Genomic DNA, 21,034 nt, shown 5'->3' on the forward strand with positions numbered 1-21,034 from the left:
AAATAATAAATAAATAATATAAATAACTATTGAAGTGAATAACCGTGGTAACATTATGAGATGTTCTTATTACCAGCATGCTATTGTACTATTCCAGATGTGACTAAATGGTGCATAATACTTCCTTGAGAGAAATGTATAATATATATCAGGTGCCTAAAAGAGAGCTCAGGTTCTCAACTGGCTCATCCATGTTAATATTGTTATTATTATCCACCCTGTATCTGTGTTTTTCTGGCTATCTAAACGGTATCAATTCAATTCAACGCCGGAAAGGCGCTATTGTCGCCCCTCCTACACTAGATGTAGATCTCCACATGTGCCACATCTGTGAACGACCCTGTCGGTTCCGTATCAGCCTCTTTATTCACCTAAGAACTCAACAACGTAGGTGACATCCTTTAAAAGCTCATATCATTGTATCAGAGCGAGATGATCGTCATACTCGATTCCCAGTGACAGCAAAGTAGTAGTAGTAGTGCGTAATAATAATAATAATAATAATAATAATAATAATAATAATAATAATAATAATAATAATAATAATAATAATAATAATAATAATAATAATAATAATAATAATAATAATAATAATAATAATATAATAACGATTTATTGAAAGAGCATGGCAACCAAAAGGCTGAAAATATACAGTTACATAATTGAGGAATGGGTTACTTTATTGACAAATAATATACATGTATCATAGGTGATGCAAATATGATGAATAATAACTAGGTGGGAGAAGGTTATACTACAGGGAATTTCAGTATAGTGACAGTGCAAAATGGTAAGATTGGCCGGGAACGAATACATTGGTTGATTACAAGTTGTTGATAATTTTTACAATGGTTGGGACTGGGGTGTTTTTATAGCGATCAGTACGTGCTCGTATGGGCTGGATGCGATTCATTTGGGGACGAGGGATCTCGGGTGGAAGTAGGAGCCTGTGTCGTTGTATTTTTTATATTTTATTTTGAGTGTGTGAGTGTTTGTGATTGCGATAGTATTTATGTTTTAACGTCACTGTCGGCATCTACCATTTGTTTTCTTCAAAGTGTCAAGATTTTCAATCTTTATTTCCAGTTATATTAGAGAGGCGGCGATGGTAGTGACGTCCCTGGTGTTGTTGGTGGCTGCTGGGGTGTGTGTGGGAGTCGTTCTGTTACCAACGCCTGATGGTAAGTAAACAAAACCACATGATACTGACACCATTACTTCCAGATGTCCTTTCTAGAAGAAGCCCCGTAGCCTTTGTCTCCTGCTCCTGGTTTACCACTGACAATCGGTTTATGGGCGTGTCGGTGGTGGAGGATATTGTTATCACTTTTTGTTTTAATCTCTGTGTCTGTGCACCTCAATTTCCCATGTTTCATCTAAATTATTCTCAAAACTTCTCATTGTATTTGAATTAATTGTGTGTGAGGTAAAGCAGTCTAATTAATTATATAACTACTACCAAAAATCTGGTATTTAATCGGACCCTTTCTTTAAAAAATCGGATTAGTATGTCCTCTGGTTGATGATCCTTTTCACAGTAGAAATATATCCTCACATTAATCACCATCCTTAACTCCGCAAAACAACTTACCGATTTCAACATAATTAGCATCGCGATTTCTTCTATAAACTCGGGTGGATAAATTTAGCTTCTTTAATCTATCTATTCATAAGTCAATTCCATCAGTGTTGGTACTAGAATGGTTACTCATCACTGTAGTCTCAATATATTTTACTGTGCTAAGTATGGACACTACAACCCCCATAATCTTATTCAAGTTGTGGTCTGACTAGCACTGCAAACAAAAACCTAAATACCCTTTATTTCATGATATGTAAATGTTCTTCCTATAAGCCCCACATTCCAGTTTGCTTTAATCATTTATTCTGCAAGAATCTAGAGAGTCGGAGGAACTCGGCTTACAGTCGATTATCATTCTCATATCCCTTTCTACATAAACGGTTTACATTTTTTTTAATTTCTCATCTTCATAAATATACATTCATTTAAAAAAAAATATTAACCACTTTTCCGATTTTTTTTTTCAATTCATTAGTTTTATGTATAGTTTTCATTCTTTATTTTTATATTCCTTGGTTATCTGCTCAAAAATACCTGCTGCTGCACCTCTACTCACGAAGACCCCTGGTTAGTTATGTTTAGGAGACCCTTAGCCTCAAAGAAGAAAATAACGATCGTTCGATATTATGTATGCAAATAGCATTACTCAATTAATAACACACCGAGGAAAATCACGAGCATTGCAGGTCGACAACACTAGACGGGAAATAGAAAGGGTAAATAACTATGAAGGAAAATGGAAAATCCAAACCAGTATTCCCAAATTCACATTGATACACATATGTTGAAGAGAAATCCATCCATTAGTAATCAATAATACCCACTTGAACTACGAAGGTAGAGGCGCCCTTCTGGACCTGAATATATCCATGACAGGCTACTCACATCATGTCCACACCAGGAAGGAAAAGGCAAAAAGAAAGCTGAAAAATATACCTCCTCTATGCGCTTTCTGAGAAAATGAAACTTTGCCTGGTTATATCACTTATCATACCGACATTAACTTACCCAGCAGTACCTCTTCATACTATGAGCACCACCCAATTATTAAAATCACAGGTGGTCCAAAACGAAGCCCTCAGATTCGTCACAGGTGAAAAATACCCCTTCACCAGAGCCACAGCCGAGATACGACATAGAAAGCCTGAGAATAAGACCCATCAACCAGCATCTCCACACCCTGGTCACGATGACCTACTACAAAGACTCCCACCAGACAATGACAGCAACCATATATGGCTCCCAAAACGTTACCAAACTTCAAGAAGTCCATTACCATCCCTGATCTATACGGACAGGCAATAGACAACTTCCCCGACCAGCATCTGCCAGTAAGGTTGGCAGAATATGAAACATGACTTGGCTTGTTTGGGGATTATTAGCCACTTTGCCTTTCGGCTATTTCAATTGGAGCTGTTGTCTTCTTTCTTTGTTCTTCTTCTGGGTCATTCCTGATTTTTTTTTCGTTCTTGGTCATCATTCTTGTGCTATATTACTCTGATGGTCTAAATACTCTGATGGTCTTATTTCTTGATGTTGTTGTTATGGTTTTGGGATGAAAAATAATATGAATGGGTGATATGATGATGAATCAATGACAGTCCAGATCGAATGCCCAGTCAGGTGACAAGTTTCTGTGTCATTTTTCTTTTTGGTGATGGTGTAGCCCGTGTCTTGTGGTTTGCATGGTGTTGTTAGTTGTCAGTTTTACTTTGCATATGTGCGTGTTGTATGTAATGGAAATGTCTGTGATATGTGTCTTGTTTTGCATGTTTTCCATTTCGTTATTTACTTTTATTTATTTATTTATTTTTAATATATTTAGGTCTTATACATACATATTATGAAAAACCCATCTTGCGTGTATCATTTACATCATGCCGATAAGACGGGACTCCTCGAGGAAGAGTATTACAGCATAACTTATGAAGACAACATCTTGTAATAGGCTGGGTGCAGTCAGCACGAAGCCTCGCCTGGTCGCTAGCGTTCTGGTTCGTACTGGCTGCACTCTATAAAAATGTGTTTAATGGACATAATTGTATTGCAAATGGCAAGTTATCTGTGTGAGGTTTTAGGTGGGTCATAGAGATGCATTTTAACCTTATGTATGTGTTCTGTATGTGCTCTGCATTTGTGCTGAGGGTCAGTTTCCGATGTTAATCTTGCAGTTGTTGCGATGATTTAAACTGGTCCACTCCAGCTGTCACTTGCTTGTTGCATGTGTCCTCCCCAAGGAGAGACACGATTGCCGTTCCCAGGGTACATTGGTTGTCTCCCCGAGACCCACCATCCTTTTGATAGTTGTCTGCCTGTTCATTGCCCGAATGTTGCAGTTCCCAGGCACCTATGTCAACATAATGTTCTTGGCACACGCATGTAGTAATAATGTTTCCCTTTACCTCATTGCTGGTAGTGATACAAATTTGAATTGCTTTAAGAGCTGACATAGAGTCTGAAATGAAGCAATATCATTGACATCGCTTATTATTGCAACGTCAATGGCTTATTTATTGCAAACAATTCTGCAGTGAATATGGCTGTATGCCGCGGCAGGCGGGAACCTTACTTCCCATCACTGCTCCAGATACCGGCCCCAACGCTGTCGATCAGTCCTGGACCCGTCTGTTTACAAGTGAGTAAAGGCGCTTTATCCCTCTATAAATTGACAGAAAAGTTGTTTTAGGAGCCCGGGATGTAGACCCTTTTTCCGCCTGGAGGCCACGATGTCTCCACAACGGTGGGACATATCTATCAACATTTTCTTAACGGATACCAGAGCCCTGGCACAAGGTCTGGAGGCGGACGGCCGAGTCATGGGACCTACACCTTTGGTGTAATGGTCAGCATCCTCGCCTTGCAAGCGAGCGGACCCGAGTTCGATCCTCGGGCAGGGTGAAACTATGGGCAAGTTTCTTTACGCCATTTGCCTCTCTCTACCCAACAATAATTGGGAACCTGGTTGTTAATCGATTTGCGGATCGTATTCTGGGGTAATGGTTAGCCAGTGCAGTTGGCGAGTTGTCCAGTCTTCTCGGATTAATCCTTGATACTGGGTCATGCAGCTCGTTATCTTGTGGTGTGCTTGTTGTGTTGCCGACAGCTTCTACACCTTAACAAATTCACGCCTAGGAGGCCCCTGGGCCGGCCATCCTCGATTTCGAGGGGCTTCCATTATTGCGTAGATGCAGGTAGCGGGGCTAGCGACAGCACACCAACCTGTGTCACGCCTCCTAGCCACAGTCAGCCCGTACCTTAGCGTCAACATATCCCTCCTGATGTGGAGTGGGGGAACATGAGCCTCTACATCCAGTATTTTTATACGTGTACAGCTGTAGGCACCCAAACATAGACGAATGCATCGGTTCTGTATTTTGGTCAGCTTTGCGAGTGTGATGTCGCGTGCCGATGCATACAGCTGACATCCATAGTCGAGTTTCAATCTGATCAGGGTCTTATACACCATTAATAAAGATTTCCTATCGGTTCCCCATGTAGTACCTGATAAATCTTTCTGTATGTGTGTGATTTTTAAGCATCTACTTTTAAGGTCGTTAATGTGGGTTTCCCACGTTAATTTTCGGTCAAAATGAATACTGAGAAACTTATTGAGGTCTTAATTTTAAAATGTGTATCATTTAATTTCAATAATTGATTAATTATTTGCGTTATGTTTCTTGGTGAAGACCACTCCTACTGTCTTCTCAACTGCATCCTTTGTGCAGACCATCTATCGACCTGAGAGGAGCGCCAATTTGCGCAATCGTCGGCAAACAATGATAATTCAAGGTTATTTAGGCTGGGTGCTGGTGAAAGGAAATCATTAAGCATTATGAGAAATAGTACAGGACCCAAGACGCTGCCTTGTGGGACTCCGTTTTCTTGGACAAATGTGTCCGACATTACGTTATTTTTTAATTTGACGGAAAAAGTTCTGTCCTGCAAAAAAATTCTAATGAAAACGGATAAATTACCTCTTAGAACTATGGCTTGGAGCTTCATCATGAGGCCAGTTCGCCATGTCATGTCGTAGGCTTTCTTAGTGTCTAAGAATACTGCAATAAATGTTTCTTTATTGCACAGGGCCTTTGAAATGTCTGTTTCAAAACTTATTAAGTGATCTAATGTGCAACTACCTTGGCGGAAACCACTCTGTAGGTAATTCAATAAGTTATTATTTTCCCTCAAAATACAGTAGCCTACGTTTCATCATACGTTTCATGATCTTACACAGAGAATTTGAAAGCACAATCGAATGGAACGAGTTGGTGTTCGTTGGGCATCTATCCCTCTTGTGGATCGATACGACATGGACAAAGTGCCATGAGTTTGGAAACGTTCTGGACGTCCCAAACTCATTGAACACTTCTAGCAACTTGTCCGGATTTCCCTGGTCAAGGTGTTTAATCATCTCGTATCGAATACCGCCGGGTTCAGGAGTAGAACACTTGGCCTTTCTCAAAGCTAAGAATAATTCATTTGGAGAAAACGCTCGACTGTAGTTGTGTTTGTCCCCGTTTTCGAAATCGAGATGCCCGAGCTTGGCATGATCACGGTTCGTGCCGAAGCGTGGATCCCGATTTGTGGAGCTACTGGCATCTGCAAATTTCTGATCTTCACTCAAAACATCCATATATATGATAGGGTGGGCCGTCTAGTACCTGTGACGACAAAGCGAACAGCCAACGAGAATCCAGCTCTAAGAAAACAACCCACAGTAACTATACCAGGATACAACCTAAATACGCCACACAGCTGAACAACGAGGTGAGAAGACGCAGACTGCAACGAATCCCGACTCACGTGTTACCATCTAACCAGACTAAGTGTCGCCACAACGGTCACTCTCTCTTTGACGTTTATATCTCGTCTCTGTAGACTTTACTTTTTTTTTTGCTCAAATTTCTTAGTGTTTTCATCGATTCTCCCAGAAATAACGAACCCTGCCGGAACTGTCGTTAGGATGGGCCACAAAGGGGCCCATTTGAGGGGTGTGAGCTGGGCTGATAGGGTAGAATAGGCTCCTCTTTTTGGGGTCCTGTTGCAAAACCAGAGCCACCAGCCTACGACCCCCGTTGGGAGGGTACGGCACTGGTCTTAGGGCAACGAGGAACTAGGTAGGGTAGTGAGTTTTCACTGCTAGTTTATTAATATAAATACAAGCGAGAGAGAAGTAACTCATGAAGGGAAAATATCACAGGAGGCCACGGAAAGAAGAAGGCATCAACGTGAGTGTACAAGGCCTGACCAACAAACGGCATACTGTACAGGCAGCAACCATAGCCAAAAATGTTGATGTCTTCATTCTACAAGAAACTCTCAGGTCGAAAGATAAACAAATCGGACTGCCTGGATATCAACAATACTCTGCAGCAAAACGACAATGGCACCATGATTTTCGTCAGAGCGCCCATTCCCACCTCAGTAGTAGAACCTGTTCACTGTGGAGATGGAGTGGAGGCGCAAGCTGATCGGAAACATCTGAAAATTTTTAATATTGTAGTATATAACCGGCTAGACGCCGGTGACCTACTGTCTCTAACAACACAGGAACTTGTGCTCATTGCTGAGGACTTCAATGCCCACCATCCAACGTTCAATTCGACTTCAAGAACGAACCAGGATGGTGAACACCTAATGGAACTGCTGACATGTGTTACAGAAATCACTCTCCTTGATACTGGGGAACAAACACACATACTGGAAGGCAGACTGGACCTCACATTCATCTCCACTGAGCTCGTTCCAATAGCCCACTGTGAGGTAGATGCTGAACTAACCAGCGACCACTTCGCAACGGCAACTACTTTGAGAGTGGAGTTACTCCCTCCTCCGCCACTTTCGCCACCCAGGTGCAATACGAAGAAAGCCAATAGGAAAGTATTTCAAGATAAACTACAAAAATGGTAGTTGAACTATGAACCATCAGAAGACATTGACCACCAAAACCAGAACCTCACTGATGCCATACACGACGCAGCAGATAAAGCAATTAAAACAAACAAATCCTACAAAGAGACTACTGGTTTTACACTGGCGAGGTCAGGGAACAGAATCATAGGATCAACAAATTCAGAAGACATCTCCGACAGTACCCTTCCCTTGAAGGAGCGAGACTATTGAGAGCTGTGGTCCAACAACCTCGCCAAATTACTCAGAAAATTAAGGACGTCAAATGATCGAGTGGTGTGCAACCTTTAATACATACATCAACTTGAATGAATTCTGGAGAAAACTCAGGACATCAACAGGAAGACCGCCCAGAGCACCAGCTCACCCCCAGCCACTTCAGAAAGCAAATCTTTTGGCAGAGCACTTTGCAGAGCGCTAGTCGTCAGCTCACTACCTCCTGAAGTAAGAATTCATCTACAGCAAGTACAACTGGAGAGAAAAGAATTCAGACAAGCTCTTGAAGAAACTGATACCACAGACTGTCTATTTACCACAAAGGAAATCAGAAGGGCCAAACACCAACCAAAGACACCACCCTTGGCAGTGATGGTATGGCTTATTCATTGCTCAGCAACGCAGGACCTGCTGGTGAGCAGGCAGACTCCCGAGAGCTTGAAAAAGGGCAAACATCGTTCCCATTCCAAACCCACTGATCCCCCGAATTTAAGATCAATATCACTCACAGCATGCATTGGCAAAATCAACAAGAGGATGGTTCTTACACGACTCCTCCTGAAAAATTGATCACTTCACCACAACATCTTTGACTTCACCAAAGGTGTCAGCACTGCATACAGTTTGGCCACTCTTCTGGGATCGATTGGTCAAAATAGTGCAATTTTAGTATTCCTTTATTCCTTGACCTAGAAAAGGCATTTGAGTTGGCGAATGCACAGGCCATTGTAACCATTCTGGCTCTGAAAGACGTCAATGGATGCTTACTTGCTTAGATTGCTGACGATCTCCAAAATATATCAGCAAGAGTTACTTGTCTAAGACAACTTTCATAATTCCAAAGACTGGAAAATGGCACCCCTCAAGGAGGAGTTCTTAGTCCAACTCACGTCAACGTCCTCAAGGAAAACTTATGTTGGCTCCCCTTTCAAGAAGGTACCAGACTGCTATGCTATGCTTTGCTATGCTGATGACTTAGCACTGGTGGTAAAAGGCAAAAATCATATCACCAAAGCCCAAAGGGCACTAAGCCTCATCAATAAAGAATGTATGAGTCTCGGGATCAAGATGTCAATTCTAAAATCGAAAGCCATGAAGATTGGATCAATGATCCGGTGACACACCTGCGAATACAAGGTACTGCCCTACAAATACTTGGGCATCTGGATTGAGAAAGGCCTCAAATTTGATAAAGAGATACACTATCTAAGAGAACGAATGGGTAAGAGAGTCCACATGATTGGAGCTATGAATCGCCCCAAGGTTAGTGCGTGCCATGTAGTCCTGAGAACGCTGTATAAACACACACCATTTGATCATAAACAGATTACGCAGCATCGGCTCTTAACACACTGTCTGGTTGTGAATGGAAGAAATTAGAGGATGCTCAGAACAACGCTGTGAGAATCATTGTCAAGGCACCAATATGGACAAGAATTACAAGAACTGAAAACCTGCACATTTTTATTTTATTTTATTTATTTATTTATTTATTTATTTATCATTTTTACGAGGATTAGCCCACCCGGGCACAGGTCACTGACCCACATTAGGGGCTAGGGGGCGAAAATATAATAATAATAATAATAATAATAATAATAATAATAATAATAATAATAATAATAACTATTATTATTATATTAATTAATAAAAAATAACAAAATAATAAAAATAAAAATAAAATAATAAAAATAAAAATAAAATAATACAAATAATAATAATTACCATAATAAATACAAAAAAATACAAAAATAAATCAGGAATGAGAAACGATATGCATCATGTATGTTGTGTTCTCAAAGTAAGAGCAACAATTGAAACCCTGCAATTGTGTGTAAATGAGGCAGAAAGTCAAATCAGCAACCTGGGACTTGGTCACAATTTTTTTGATGTCATATGGCAGCAGGGTCCACCATTAGAGAACACATTAAGCTTCCATGGAAAATTTACATCAATAATGAACTTTTAAGAGCCCTCAGCCCTGACAGAGATGTCTTTGATAAGAACACATGGCTACTGTGTGCAGCTGACATTGTGAATCGACTGAGACTGAAAGACACAATCCTTAGTGAACGCCCTGACACAGTTAGTGAAGACTACAGTACTCCAGCACTGTGGGAGTCACCCCCCAGCAGTCTTCAATATTATAAAAGCTGGGATAAGAAAGGCCGACAGAAACCCACACGAGCTCCGACAGGTAGCAGAAAGAAACATGAAAACTGTAACACCGCACAATAGAACAGTGTATCACACAGACGGTTCCGTAGAACCCAACAATACGAAGTCAGGAGCAGCATTCATCATAGAAGGGGGTGACACGGTCCTTTCGGGAACTTCAAATGGCTGCTCCACTTTACAAGTAGAGCTAGCTGCCATACATGGAGTCCTACGACACGTTTCCATAAACAGTCAACAATACGTTACAATACACACTGACTCTCGATGTGCTATTGAAGCACTACAGTGTAGAGAACCCAGAGACAACTGCTGTTGGTCTCCTGCATTTTACCATTAACTGGGTGCCCAGCCATGTCTGAATCACAGGGAATGAACGATCTGACGATGCTGCCAAGGGTGCTCTTGAACAGCGAAAAGAGTGAAATGAAAATCACACCCAGTCAGGTGCAAATAACGATGGATATGACAAGATGGGAAGAAAGCATCCTTCACCGACTAAGACTGGGCTACCCGTGCAAATGGGAAATAGGTATACAAGTACCAGCAGAGGAGCTGACGTGCAAGACGTGCGATAGAGAAGCAAAAAACTCATTGCAGCACTACCTCATAGTTCCCTGGAACACAATTAGTTAGGAAAAACTTGCAACCCCCTGTCACAGCAGAGAAGGTTGCCAAAAGACTAACCACCAACTCAAGAAACTCTACGGTTTCTTACCGAACATTCACACCATTACTTGTTGGAAATTATAGTTATATACTCAAAAAAGATGATGGAGATTTCCCAGTAATGGGCAGTCCAGCATTCTAGCCTAAAGTCCGTGTCGGTAACATTCGTACAAATATTAAAAAAAGAAAATCACTATTAGCTTAACTATCCCGCCTCCTTCTACCTCCTCCTACATTTCTTCAGTTTCAGAACTATTGACTCCCTTACCCCCACTCTAATCTTCTTCCATCCCTTCTTTCTCCAAAAAAAAAAAGAGAAGAAAAATCGTTCACGGTAAATTGAGATTTTTTCTCTTGTACTCTGGATAGTCATAAACTTTACTATTTTTATTGATATGTTAATAATCTCACATCACTTTAATTTATGTTTTATTTGATTTAACTTGCACAATCCCTCAAGGAGAGATGAGTTACGTTATCCCGGTATGCAGCAAGCACACCCTCCCTGAATTGCTTATGATGAAACACTGAAACATATAGCTTGAAACTCACGCTTTTATATTCAGAAAATCACTTCCACTATATATTAAGGTAATACTTCCTGTATGTTTTAGTTGTGTACGTAAGACTCCCGTCATTTTCATTGGTTTTAAATATATATATATATATATATATATATATATATATATATATATATATATATATATATATATATATATATATATATATATATATATATATATATATATACTTCATTTTTAGTCCATATAACACGCGGACTTTGAACATATAATCAACGACCTCACCAGCAAGGAATCGAACCCTCGACCTACTGGGTGTGACTAGGGAACGCTTACCGGCTAGGCCACAAGGACACTAAAAGCAGTTCTAGACTCTGTTATATTTCACACAAAGCCTGTTCATCGAGCTGATGGCGCCGTGAACCTCATTGGGAAACTGCCCGTGCCTCTTATGTGGTGTCAGTAGCATTTTACCGAATCCAGCTGGTATGAAACGCGAGGTACATATATATACTTCATTTTTAGTCCATATAACACGCGGACTTTGAACATATAATCAACAACCTCACCAGCAAGGAATCGAACCCTCGACCTACTGGGTGTGACTAGGGAACGCTTACCGGCTAGGCCACAAGGACACTAAAAGCAGTTCTAGACTCTGTTATATTTCACACAAAGCCTGTTCATCGAGCTGATGGCGCCGTGAACCTCATTGGGAAACTGCCCGTGCCTCTTATGTGGTGTCAGTAGCATTTTACCGAATCCAGCTGGTATGAAACGCGAGGTACATATATATACTTCATTTTTAGTCCATATAACACGCGGACTTTCACGGCGGAGGTTCACGGCGCCATCAGCTCGATGAACAGGCTTTGTGTGAAATATAACAGAGTCTAGAACTGCTTTTAGTGTCCTTGTGGCCTAGCCGGTAAGCGTTCCCTAGTCACACCCAATAGGTCGAGGGTTCGATTCCTTGCTGGTGAGGTTGTTGATTATATGTTCAAAGTCCGCGTGTTATATGGACTAAAAATGAAGTATATATATGTACCTCGCGTTGCTCCGAGTTCTATCCTGCTCGGATAGTATAAGAAATTTACCTATATCCCATTTATTGATTTCTTTCACCAACTTAAATACTTATGTCATATCTCCCCGCACTCTTCATCTTTCTAGGGAATGCAAGTTTAGTTTCTTAAACCTATCCTGATATGGAAAGTTTCTAAGTCCCGGAATAATTGTCGTCATTCTTCGCTGCACCGACTCTAGTGAATTGATATGCATTCTATAATAAGGGCACCAGAACTGAACTGCATAATCGAGGTGCGGCCTGACTAGCGCAAGATATAGTTGCAATAAGACCTCTGCACTCTTATTACTGACACTTCTAGATAGGTAGTAGTAGGTAGTAGAAGGTAGTAGTAGTAGGTAGTAGGCAGCTACCAAACAGGGAGGTACTACCGCCTGGGAAGATATTGGATGCATAATGTGTTGTCTAATGGTAGACCCTGCTGCCATATGTCATTGCAAAAATTGTGACCAAGTCCCAGGTTGCTGATCTGACTTTCTGCCTCATTTACACACAATTGCGGGGTTTCAATTGTTTCTCTTGCTATTGACAACACAACATACATATATCGTTTCTCACTAATGATCTTTTTTTTTTAATTTCTTTATGGTTCCATATTATTATTATTATAATTATTATTATATCAGTGTTTTCATTATTATTATTGTTATCATTATTATTTTATTTTTATTTTTGTATTTTTTATTATAAATTTTACTAATCTGAAATATTATTATTATTATTGTTATTATTATTATTATTAATATTATTATTATTGTTATTATTATTATTATTATTATTATTATTATTATTATTATTATTATTATTATTATTATTATTATTATTATTATTATTGTTGTTATTATTATTGTTATTACGTTTTCGCCCCCCGGGCCTTGATGTGGGTCGGTGACCTGTGTCCAGGTGGGCTAATACCCGTAAAAAAAAAAAAATACTCTGTTTGCCTTATTTTAAACATTAACGCACTGTTTTCTAGGCCATAGGTCCGGGCTTACAAGTACCCCTAGGTCTCTTTCACAAGTCGACTTCTCTAGGTTGATGTTGTTAAGGCTGTATACAATGACAGTATTTGCTCTTCCAATATTAAGTACGCTGCACTTGCTGGTGTTGAATTTCATTTGCCATTTCTCTGACCACTCCTGCAGTTTATTTAAATCCTCCTGTAGTGCATTTGCATCCGCAAACTTGCTTATGTCACTGCTGATTCCAGTATCTAGATCGTTTATGTAGAATATGAACAAGAGTGGGCCAGTACTGACCCCTGGGGAACCCCACTGCTTACACAGCCCCACTCAGATTAAAACTATCTACGCTGACCCTCTATGTTCTATCGGTGAGCCATGATTTTATCCAATTTAAAACTTTCCCTTCGATACCATGGGCCTTAAATTTTCTCAGAAGCCTGTGATGCAGTAATCTGTCAAACGCTTTGCTAAAGTCTAAGCAAATAACATCGTAATTTTTTTCATTATCTACTACCTCGAAGACTTTCCTAAAAAAAAGTCAGCAAATTTGTTAGACAAGATTTTTCCCTTTGTAAACCCATGTTGAGAGTCGCAGATTAATTTGCTTTTCTCTAAATGCCATCAAATGCTATTTGCTATAATTGATTCAAGAAATTTCCCCACTACTGACGTCAAACTAATCGGCCGGTAATTTGATGCTGTTGCACTGTCTTCCCTTTTTGATTATGGGTACTACATTTACCTGTTTCCACAAGTCTGGCACAACTCCGGTGTCTAATGATTTTGTAAATAAATTTACGAGGGGTCCGCTAATCTGTTCCCTACACTCTATCACGACTCGAGGGAAAATTTCATCCTGCCCTGGGGATTTTGTCTTCTTTAGTTTATTTATCCTTTTAAGAATATCCTCTTTTCTGATAGTGATATTCTTTAATATCTCTTCTTCCTTTCCCCTAAATATCAGTTCCACCTCTGGAATTTCCTCGCGAATTTCTTCTGTGAAAAGTGATAAGAAGTAGCTGTTCAATACTTTGCTTATTTCTTCACTGCCATTTATCACTTCTCGCCTCCCTGACTTTAAAGGCCCAACTTATTCCTTGACCTTTGTTCTTTATACCTGGAAAAATCCATGGGGATTCGCCTTGAATTCTCTTGCTATTTTGATTTCATAGTCTCTCTTTGCTTTCCTTACATTTTTTTTAACATTCCTAGATAGTTCATTGTACCTATTTCTGAGCTGCTCCTCCCCTCTCTTGAATTTCTTATAAATTCCTTTCTTTATTCCTATCTCATGTTTAAGTTTTCTGGTCATCCATCTTGGCTCATTATTATTTGACCTAATTTGTCTGTGTACTTAAGCCTCTCTCTGTCCATGTAATTCAGTTGCCTCTGAAGATGTCTTCAATAAAGACGAAAGCTAAGGTGCTCCATTGTTTCTCTTTTCCCTGTGTGATTTTATCTATCTATCTATCTATCTATCTATCTCTATATATATATATATATATATATATATATATATATATATATATATATATATATATATATATATATATATATATATATATATATATATATATATATATATATATATATATATATATATATGGTATGAATATTTATTTAAACCACCTTCCTTGTGTTTTGACAGGTAAACAAAGTACATCGTCATCGGTGCTGGGTGTGGTGAAGGAGGTGTTGGCCACATTGGCATATTCCAAATTCTCAGTCTTTTTCCTCACAGACGGCAGCACATCTGCATCCACCATTTTCAAGGTAGAGTGGTGGCTTGGCTGTTACTGATATGCAACGTGACACATTCAAATTATCAGACGCAAATTGCATTAACACACAACAAATTTCTATTCAACATTAACACAGTATCTTTTCAGTTGGAAGAGGAGCTGCCTATTCCCGGAGGTGTTGGTGTTTTTGAGGTAGTGGTGGAGGGTCAATATATTGACAATATAAACACGCAGCTCTCTCATGTAATCTGTGTAATAAAACAGGTAATTCTTGAACAGTATGTAACTTTGTTGTCACTCTCACACTGATACTGAATAGGGTAGATTATTTTAATTATTACCGAGGCGAGTTAGTCAATCACAATGGTGTAGAGAGAGTTACTTCTAGTGATGCTCTAGTGAGACATTGTTATAGTGGTGCTAGAATTCTTTATCCCTTACAAAGGTCTTCATTAACAATGCTGTTATAGTAAGTCAACGTCACATGAGTACTAGAAGCGGTAAATATTACAAGGGTGTTACAGTTAGTCACTCTTTATTGTTGGTCAAGTTAGCCACTCTTACAGTGGTGCTAGAGGAAGTACCCACTCCCACATTACTGCCAGTGACAGGTCAGTCAAACAGTACCATTTCGTTGTTAACAGCTGCGGCAAATGTCATCACACACGACAATTGTGCTCATCAGCGACGACCCAGCCTTCCTCGCCGCCTTCGCCGAGTGGTCCCTCAAGAGCCGCCTCCTGGTGTGGTCGACGAGGCTCCTCGCCGTCACCCACCTGCCCCTCGAGAAGCTCCACCACCTACAGAGGGCATTTTCCAAGATTAATGCCGTGTTGGCCATTATCAACGATGATTCGACGAACCACCGGTACTGTGATATATATATATATATATATATATATATATATATATATATATATATATATATATATATATATATATATATATATATATATATATATATATATATATATAAAACACAAAGAAGTATGTCTGTGTGTTTGTTTGTGTGTGTGTGTGTCCGCATGAGAATCTCGGAAATTACTTTACCGATCTGTAGTGATGATGGATGGTGTTATATGTAGTGATGATGATGGATGGTGTTATATGTGGTGATGATGGACGATGTTATATATAGTAATGATGGATGTTGTTATATGTAGTGATGATGGGTGGTGTTATATGTAGTGATGATGGATGGTATTATATGTAGTGATGATGGATGGTGTTATATGTAGTGATGATTAATGGTGTTATATGTAGTGATGATTAGACAATAAAATAGTGACAGTTTAATGCTAAAAAAATATACTTTGCTGTACCGTTGTAGTGAAAAACATGGTGGAACTTACATACACTGTTAATGAACTATTGATCGGTGCTACATGTATTCCATTGAGTGGCAGAAACGAGGTCTACCACATGCCCATGTCTTGATCTGGCTGAAAGAGAAATTTCGACCGAACATGATTGACAACTGCATACGAGCAGAGTTTCCTGTACCCGAAAAAGATCTAGTTCTCTATGAGATTATCAAGAAGCAAATGATTCATGGGCCATGTGGACTATTCAACAGACACTCTCCATGCATGAAAGATGGACGTTGCACCAAAAACTTCCCCAAAGAAGTTTTTGGTGCAACAGACAGTGAAATAACAGTAGACAACAAATGGGTGGTCCCCTACAATCCTCTTTTGAGTAAAGCATTCAATGCGCACATCAATGTGGAGTTCTGCAATTCAGTCAAGTCCATCAAGTATGTCTGCAAATACGTCAACAAAGGCTCTGACCAAGGGATCTTTGCATTGGAAAAGGATGGAAATTATGATGAGGTGACACAGCTTCAGCAAGGCCGTTATATATGCAGCAATGAAGCCCTATGGAGAATTTTTAATTTTCCCATACACGAACGATGTTCAACAGTAGTTCATCTGGCTGTTCACCTGGAAAATGGACAAAGAGTTTACTTCACAGAAGAGTCCCTCCAAAATCAAATGACAAATCCTGCTGATACGACTCTCACTGCATTCTTTAAGCTTTCACACAAAGATGAGTTTACTAAAATACTCCTGTATGTTGACGTACCCAAGTTCTACATATGGCAGGCCTTAATGAAAAAGTTCCAGAGAAGAGCTCAAGGATCCGATGTTGAAGGATATCCAGCGATAAAGTCAGGCAATGCTTTGGGACGTGTCTACACTGTTCACCCCAACAACTTTGAATGCTATTGTTTGAGACTACTTTTGCACCACATCCGTGGCCCAACATCTTATGCAGCACTCAAGACAGTGAATGGACAAGTCTGCAGAACCTATCGGGAAGCGTGCAATCTCTTTGGCATACTGGAAGATGATGGTCACTGGAATGACACATTAGAAGAGGCAGCAGCTACTCAATCGCCAATGAGAATGAGGAACCTGTTTGCCATCATGATTGCTACATGTGGACTTTTCAACCCAAGCCAGCTCTGGGAAAACCACCAAGAGGGTCTTTCAGAGGATCTGCTTCATCAAGCAAGAAGAGAACATCCTGGTCAAGAGATTGAGTTCATGGATGACATATTCAACGGGGTTCTGATCATGCTGGAAGACAAAGTGATGGAGCTATGCGGAAAAAATCTGACTGATTTTGGATTGCCTTCCCCAAACAGAGAAGAACCAGTAGTTGCAAACAGGGAGTTGCTCAGAGAGACAGCCTACTCATTTGAAGTTCTGGTGAAATTTTTTGAAGAAAATGAGCCGCACGTGGTGCCTGATCAAGCGATACAAGCGGAGCACGGAGGTATGATCTTTCTCGATGCACCTGGCAGGACAGGAAAAACATTCCTGATCAACCTTCTGTTGGCCAAAGTACGTCATCAGGGGAAACTTGCTCTTGCTGTGGCATCCTCAGGAATTGCTATAACACTACTAGAAGGAGGACGTGCTGCACACTCAACTTTTAAACTGCCTCTCAACCTCGCTCACAATGAGAATCCAGTGTGCAACATCAAAAAAGGATCGGCAAAGGCAAAACTCTTAGAAAATGCAGCCTCATAGTCTGGGATGAATGCACTATGTCTCACAAGTTAGCGTTTTAAGCATTGGACAGGACCTTGCAAGACCTGCTATTTGAGTTCAAGCGACTTCAGTTCCCGGTTAAAGTAAGGTTTGCCATGACCATCTACAAAAGCCAGGGACAGTCCCTGAAGACGGTTGGCCTAAACCTGGTGTTTCCATGCTTCTCTCATGGACATTTCTATGTTGGATGCTCCAGAGTGGGAACTGGCAAAAATCTGTACATACTTACTGCAAATGGCAAAACCAAAAATGTGATCGACCTTAATGCACTACAGTGAGACAATGTGGAGCCTCCCGGAGGGTGGCGTCCTACCGTGGCCTCTCGAAAGAGCCGCCCGGAGGGCGGCGATTTTGCTAGTATATATATATATATATATATATATATATATATATATATATATATATATATATATATATATATATATATATATATATATATATATATATATATATATATATATATATATATATACCTGTATATGTGTGTGTGTGTGTGTGTGTGTGTGTGTGCTGATAACTACGAGGATCCAAGAAAACACGAAGTTCCCAAGCGATTTCGTGTAATTCACATCTTCAGGGGTGAGTACAGACTAAGGAGTAGTTACTAACGAGGCTAACATATAAAGGAGAGTAAGATCAAGTCCCAAAGAAGAGTAGGTGTCCTTCATATTCAAGTCATTAAGTAGCGACCAGACCATTTCACCTGGTTACAAATCTTCTTACTCAAAAAAATTTCCAATTTGTACATGCCATTACTCAAATTCATGTTGACATATTCGGTATGTTTATTGCGACTACACCCCCTGTAGATTCCATCATGTTCCAACTGACAATTGAATTACAAAGTAAGATTGAAGAGACATTAGCCCAGTCGAGTTATAAGAACTTTGCCCGATTGAGCTAAGTAGAAACTATTAGATTCCTTGCAAGGAACTTTGAAAATTCAGTCGCCTGCATTGCTGGTGGAGTTCTTAATTAACATTTATTCTATAGTCACTTCTTGATTCGATTTACACAGATTCAATTTGCACCTTTTTAAAATAACACTAGTATTAAACCCTAGATAGGTAATGTGGGGTCCAAAAATCCCCACGACGAACAGCATTTAGCTAGTTGGTGATTGGATGTATTTGCTGGGCGATCTTGGACCTTGGCGTCCAGTCTGCAGTCAGTCTGCCTCATGCTCTCGCAGAGTGAAGGTGTGTTGTGTGTCGCTCCCGATCCAAGGCCTAATAGCAAAGACCCTGAGGTCCATTGGCACCCCATGGTACTCAAAGTGCACCTGCGGTTCCGTCGCATTGTTTAGACGAAATATTATGATTTAAAGTGTAATACAATGAACAGTTGTAGTGGGAATGTGTGTGTATCTGTATTGGTGTTCGCTCATTGACATTCACATTTGTTTGAGGTACACAGAACCCCCCCATACCGAATCTTAGACCGAGGAACTCGCATGTGCCACGTGATGGCAAGTGTTTTTTATTTTTATTTTTTTTTTTTTACGGGGATTAGCCCACCCTGGCACAGGTCACTGACCCACATTGGGGCATGAGGGCGAAAATGTAACAATAATAATAATAATAATAATAATAATAATAATAATAATAATAAGAATAAGAATAAGAATAAGAATAATAACTCACAGTGAATAAAATTTATATTAAAAATACAAAATTAAAATATAATAAAATAATAATAATAATATTATTATTATAATTATTATTATTATTATCATTATTATTATTAACATAAGAACATAGGAATGGAGGAAACTGCAGCAGGCCTATTGGCCCATACTGCGCAATCCCATTTACACCCAACCCCTATTGCTCATATAAGCATCCAACCTATGATTGAAGCTATCCAGCGTATTCGAGTTAATGATGATATTGTTCCACTCAACACTACTGTATTTCCAAACCAATATTTACCTATTTCACGCCTAAATCTAAATTTGTCTAATTTAAAACCATTGTTACGAGTTCGCTCCTGATTGGATAGTTTGAGTACCTTGTAATGTCCCCATTGTTTAGCCCTGACTTCCATTTATACTCCTCTATCATGTCGCTCTACGTCTCTCGAGGCAGTGCAAATTAAGATGCTTTAACCTGTCTCTGTAGTCAAGGTTCCTAATGCCCGGGATTAGTCTTGTCATTCTCCTCTGAATTCTTTCCAAGGATTCTATATCCATTCTGTAATATGGTGACCAGAATTGAACTGTGTAATCCAATTGAGGTCTCACAAGAGCAAGATATAGTTTTAAGATGACCTCGCTAATCTTGTAACTAACACTCCTTTGTATGAACCCAAGTTCTTTATTAGCCTTGTTTCGAGCAAAACACATTGTTTACTTGGCTTAAGATTCCTACTTATCATTACTCCTAAATCTCTCTCGCAGTCGGATTTCTCAATAATATCGTTGTTCATCTGGGAATTTGGTTTCCCTGTTTACATCTCCTATACTGAGTACTTTATATTTGTCCACATTGAATTTCAACTGCCATTTTTCAGACCATTCGAAAAATTTGTTTAGATTTTCCTGTAGTTTTGCGGACTCCTCTTCAGATTTAATTACACGTCCTATTTTAGTGTCATCAGCAAATTTACTTATGTTGCTGTCTATGCCGATATCTATGTCGTTTATGTATATAATAAATAATAATGGTCCGAGTACTGAGCCTTGGGGAACTCCACTATTGACGTTGCTCCAATGGGATTTAGTGCGGTTAATGCTCACTCGCTGTTTCCTGTCCTGTAACCACGCCCTAATCCATTTTAGAATATCACCTTGGATGCCATGAGCCTCCATTTTTCTTATTATTCTTTCGTGGGGGGCTCTGTCGAAGGCTTTGCTAAAGTCGAGATATACCACATCATAATTGTGCCACTCGTCCACTGAAGAAAAGAATGTTAATAGATCAGTTAGACATGAACGCCCGCTTGTGAAGCCATGCTGGGAATTATTGATCAACTTGTGCTTCTCTAGGTGATTTCGGATAGAATTTGAAATGATTGCATCCAGTAATTTGCCTACAATTGATGTTAGACTGATTGGATGGTAGTTAGAGGATAGTGATCTATCTCCCTTCTTGAAAATCGGTATTACAT

General features: G+C 39.7%; 1 protein-coding gene across 1 annotated transcript in view; it reads left to right on the top strand.

The window, feature by feature from the left end:
* Window positions 1-1,092: 1,092 nt before the first annotated feature.
* Window positions 1,093-21,034, top strand: part of LOC121858137 — a 30,350-nt gene continuing 10,408 nt past the window's right edge. The window contains exons 1-4 of the mRNA XM_042354364.1: window positions 1,093-1,181; window positions 14,774-14,898; window positions 15,015-15,131; window positions 15,512-15,735. Of these exons, the coding sequence (XP_042210298.1) occupies window positions 1,106-1,181; window positions 14,774-14,898; window positions 15,015-15,131; window positions 15,512-15,735 (542 nt within the window). The 5' untranslated portion in view covers window positions 1,093-1,105. The remainder of the gene's footprint in view (window positions 1,182-14,773; window positions 14,899-15,014; window positions 15,132-15,511; window positions 15,736-21,034) is intronic.

Source organism: Homarus americanus, unplaced genomic scaffold (genome assembly GCF_018991925.1).
Source record: "Homarus americanus isolate GMGI-L3 unplaced genomic scaffold, GMGI_Hamer_2.0 scaffold24990, whole genome shotgun sequence".
NCBI lineage: Eukaryota > Metazoa > Arthropoda > Malacostraca > Decapoda > Nephropidae > Homarus > Homarus americanus.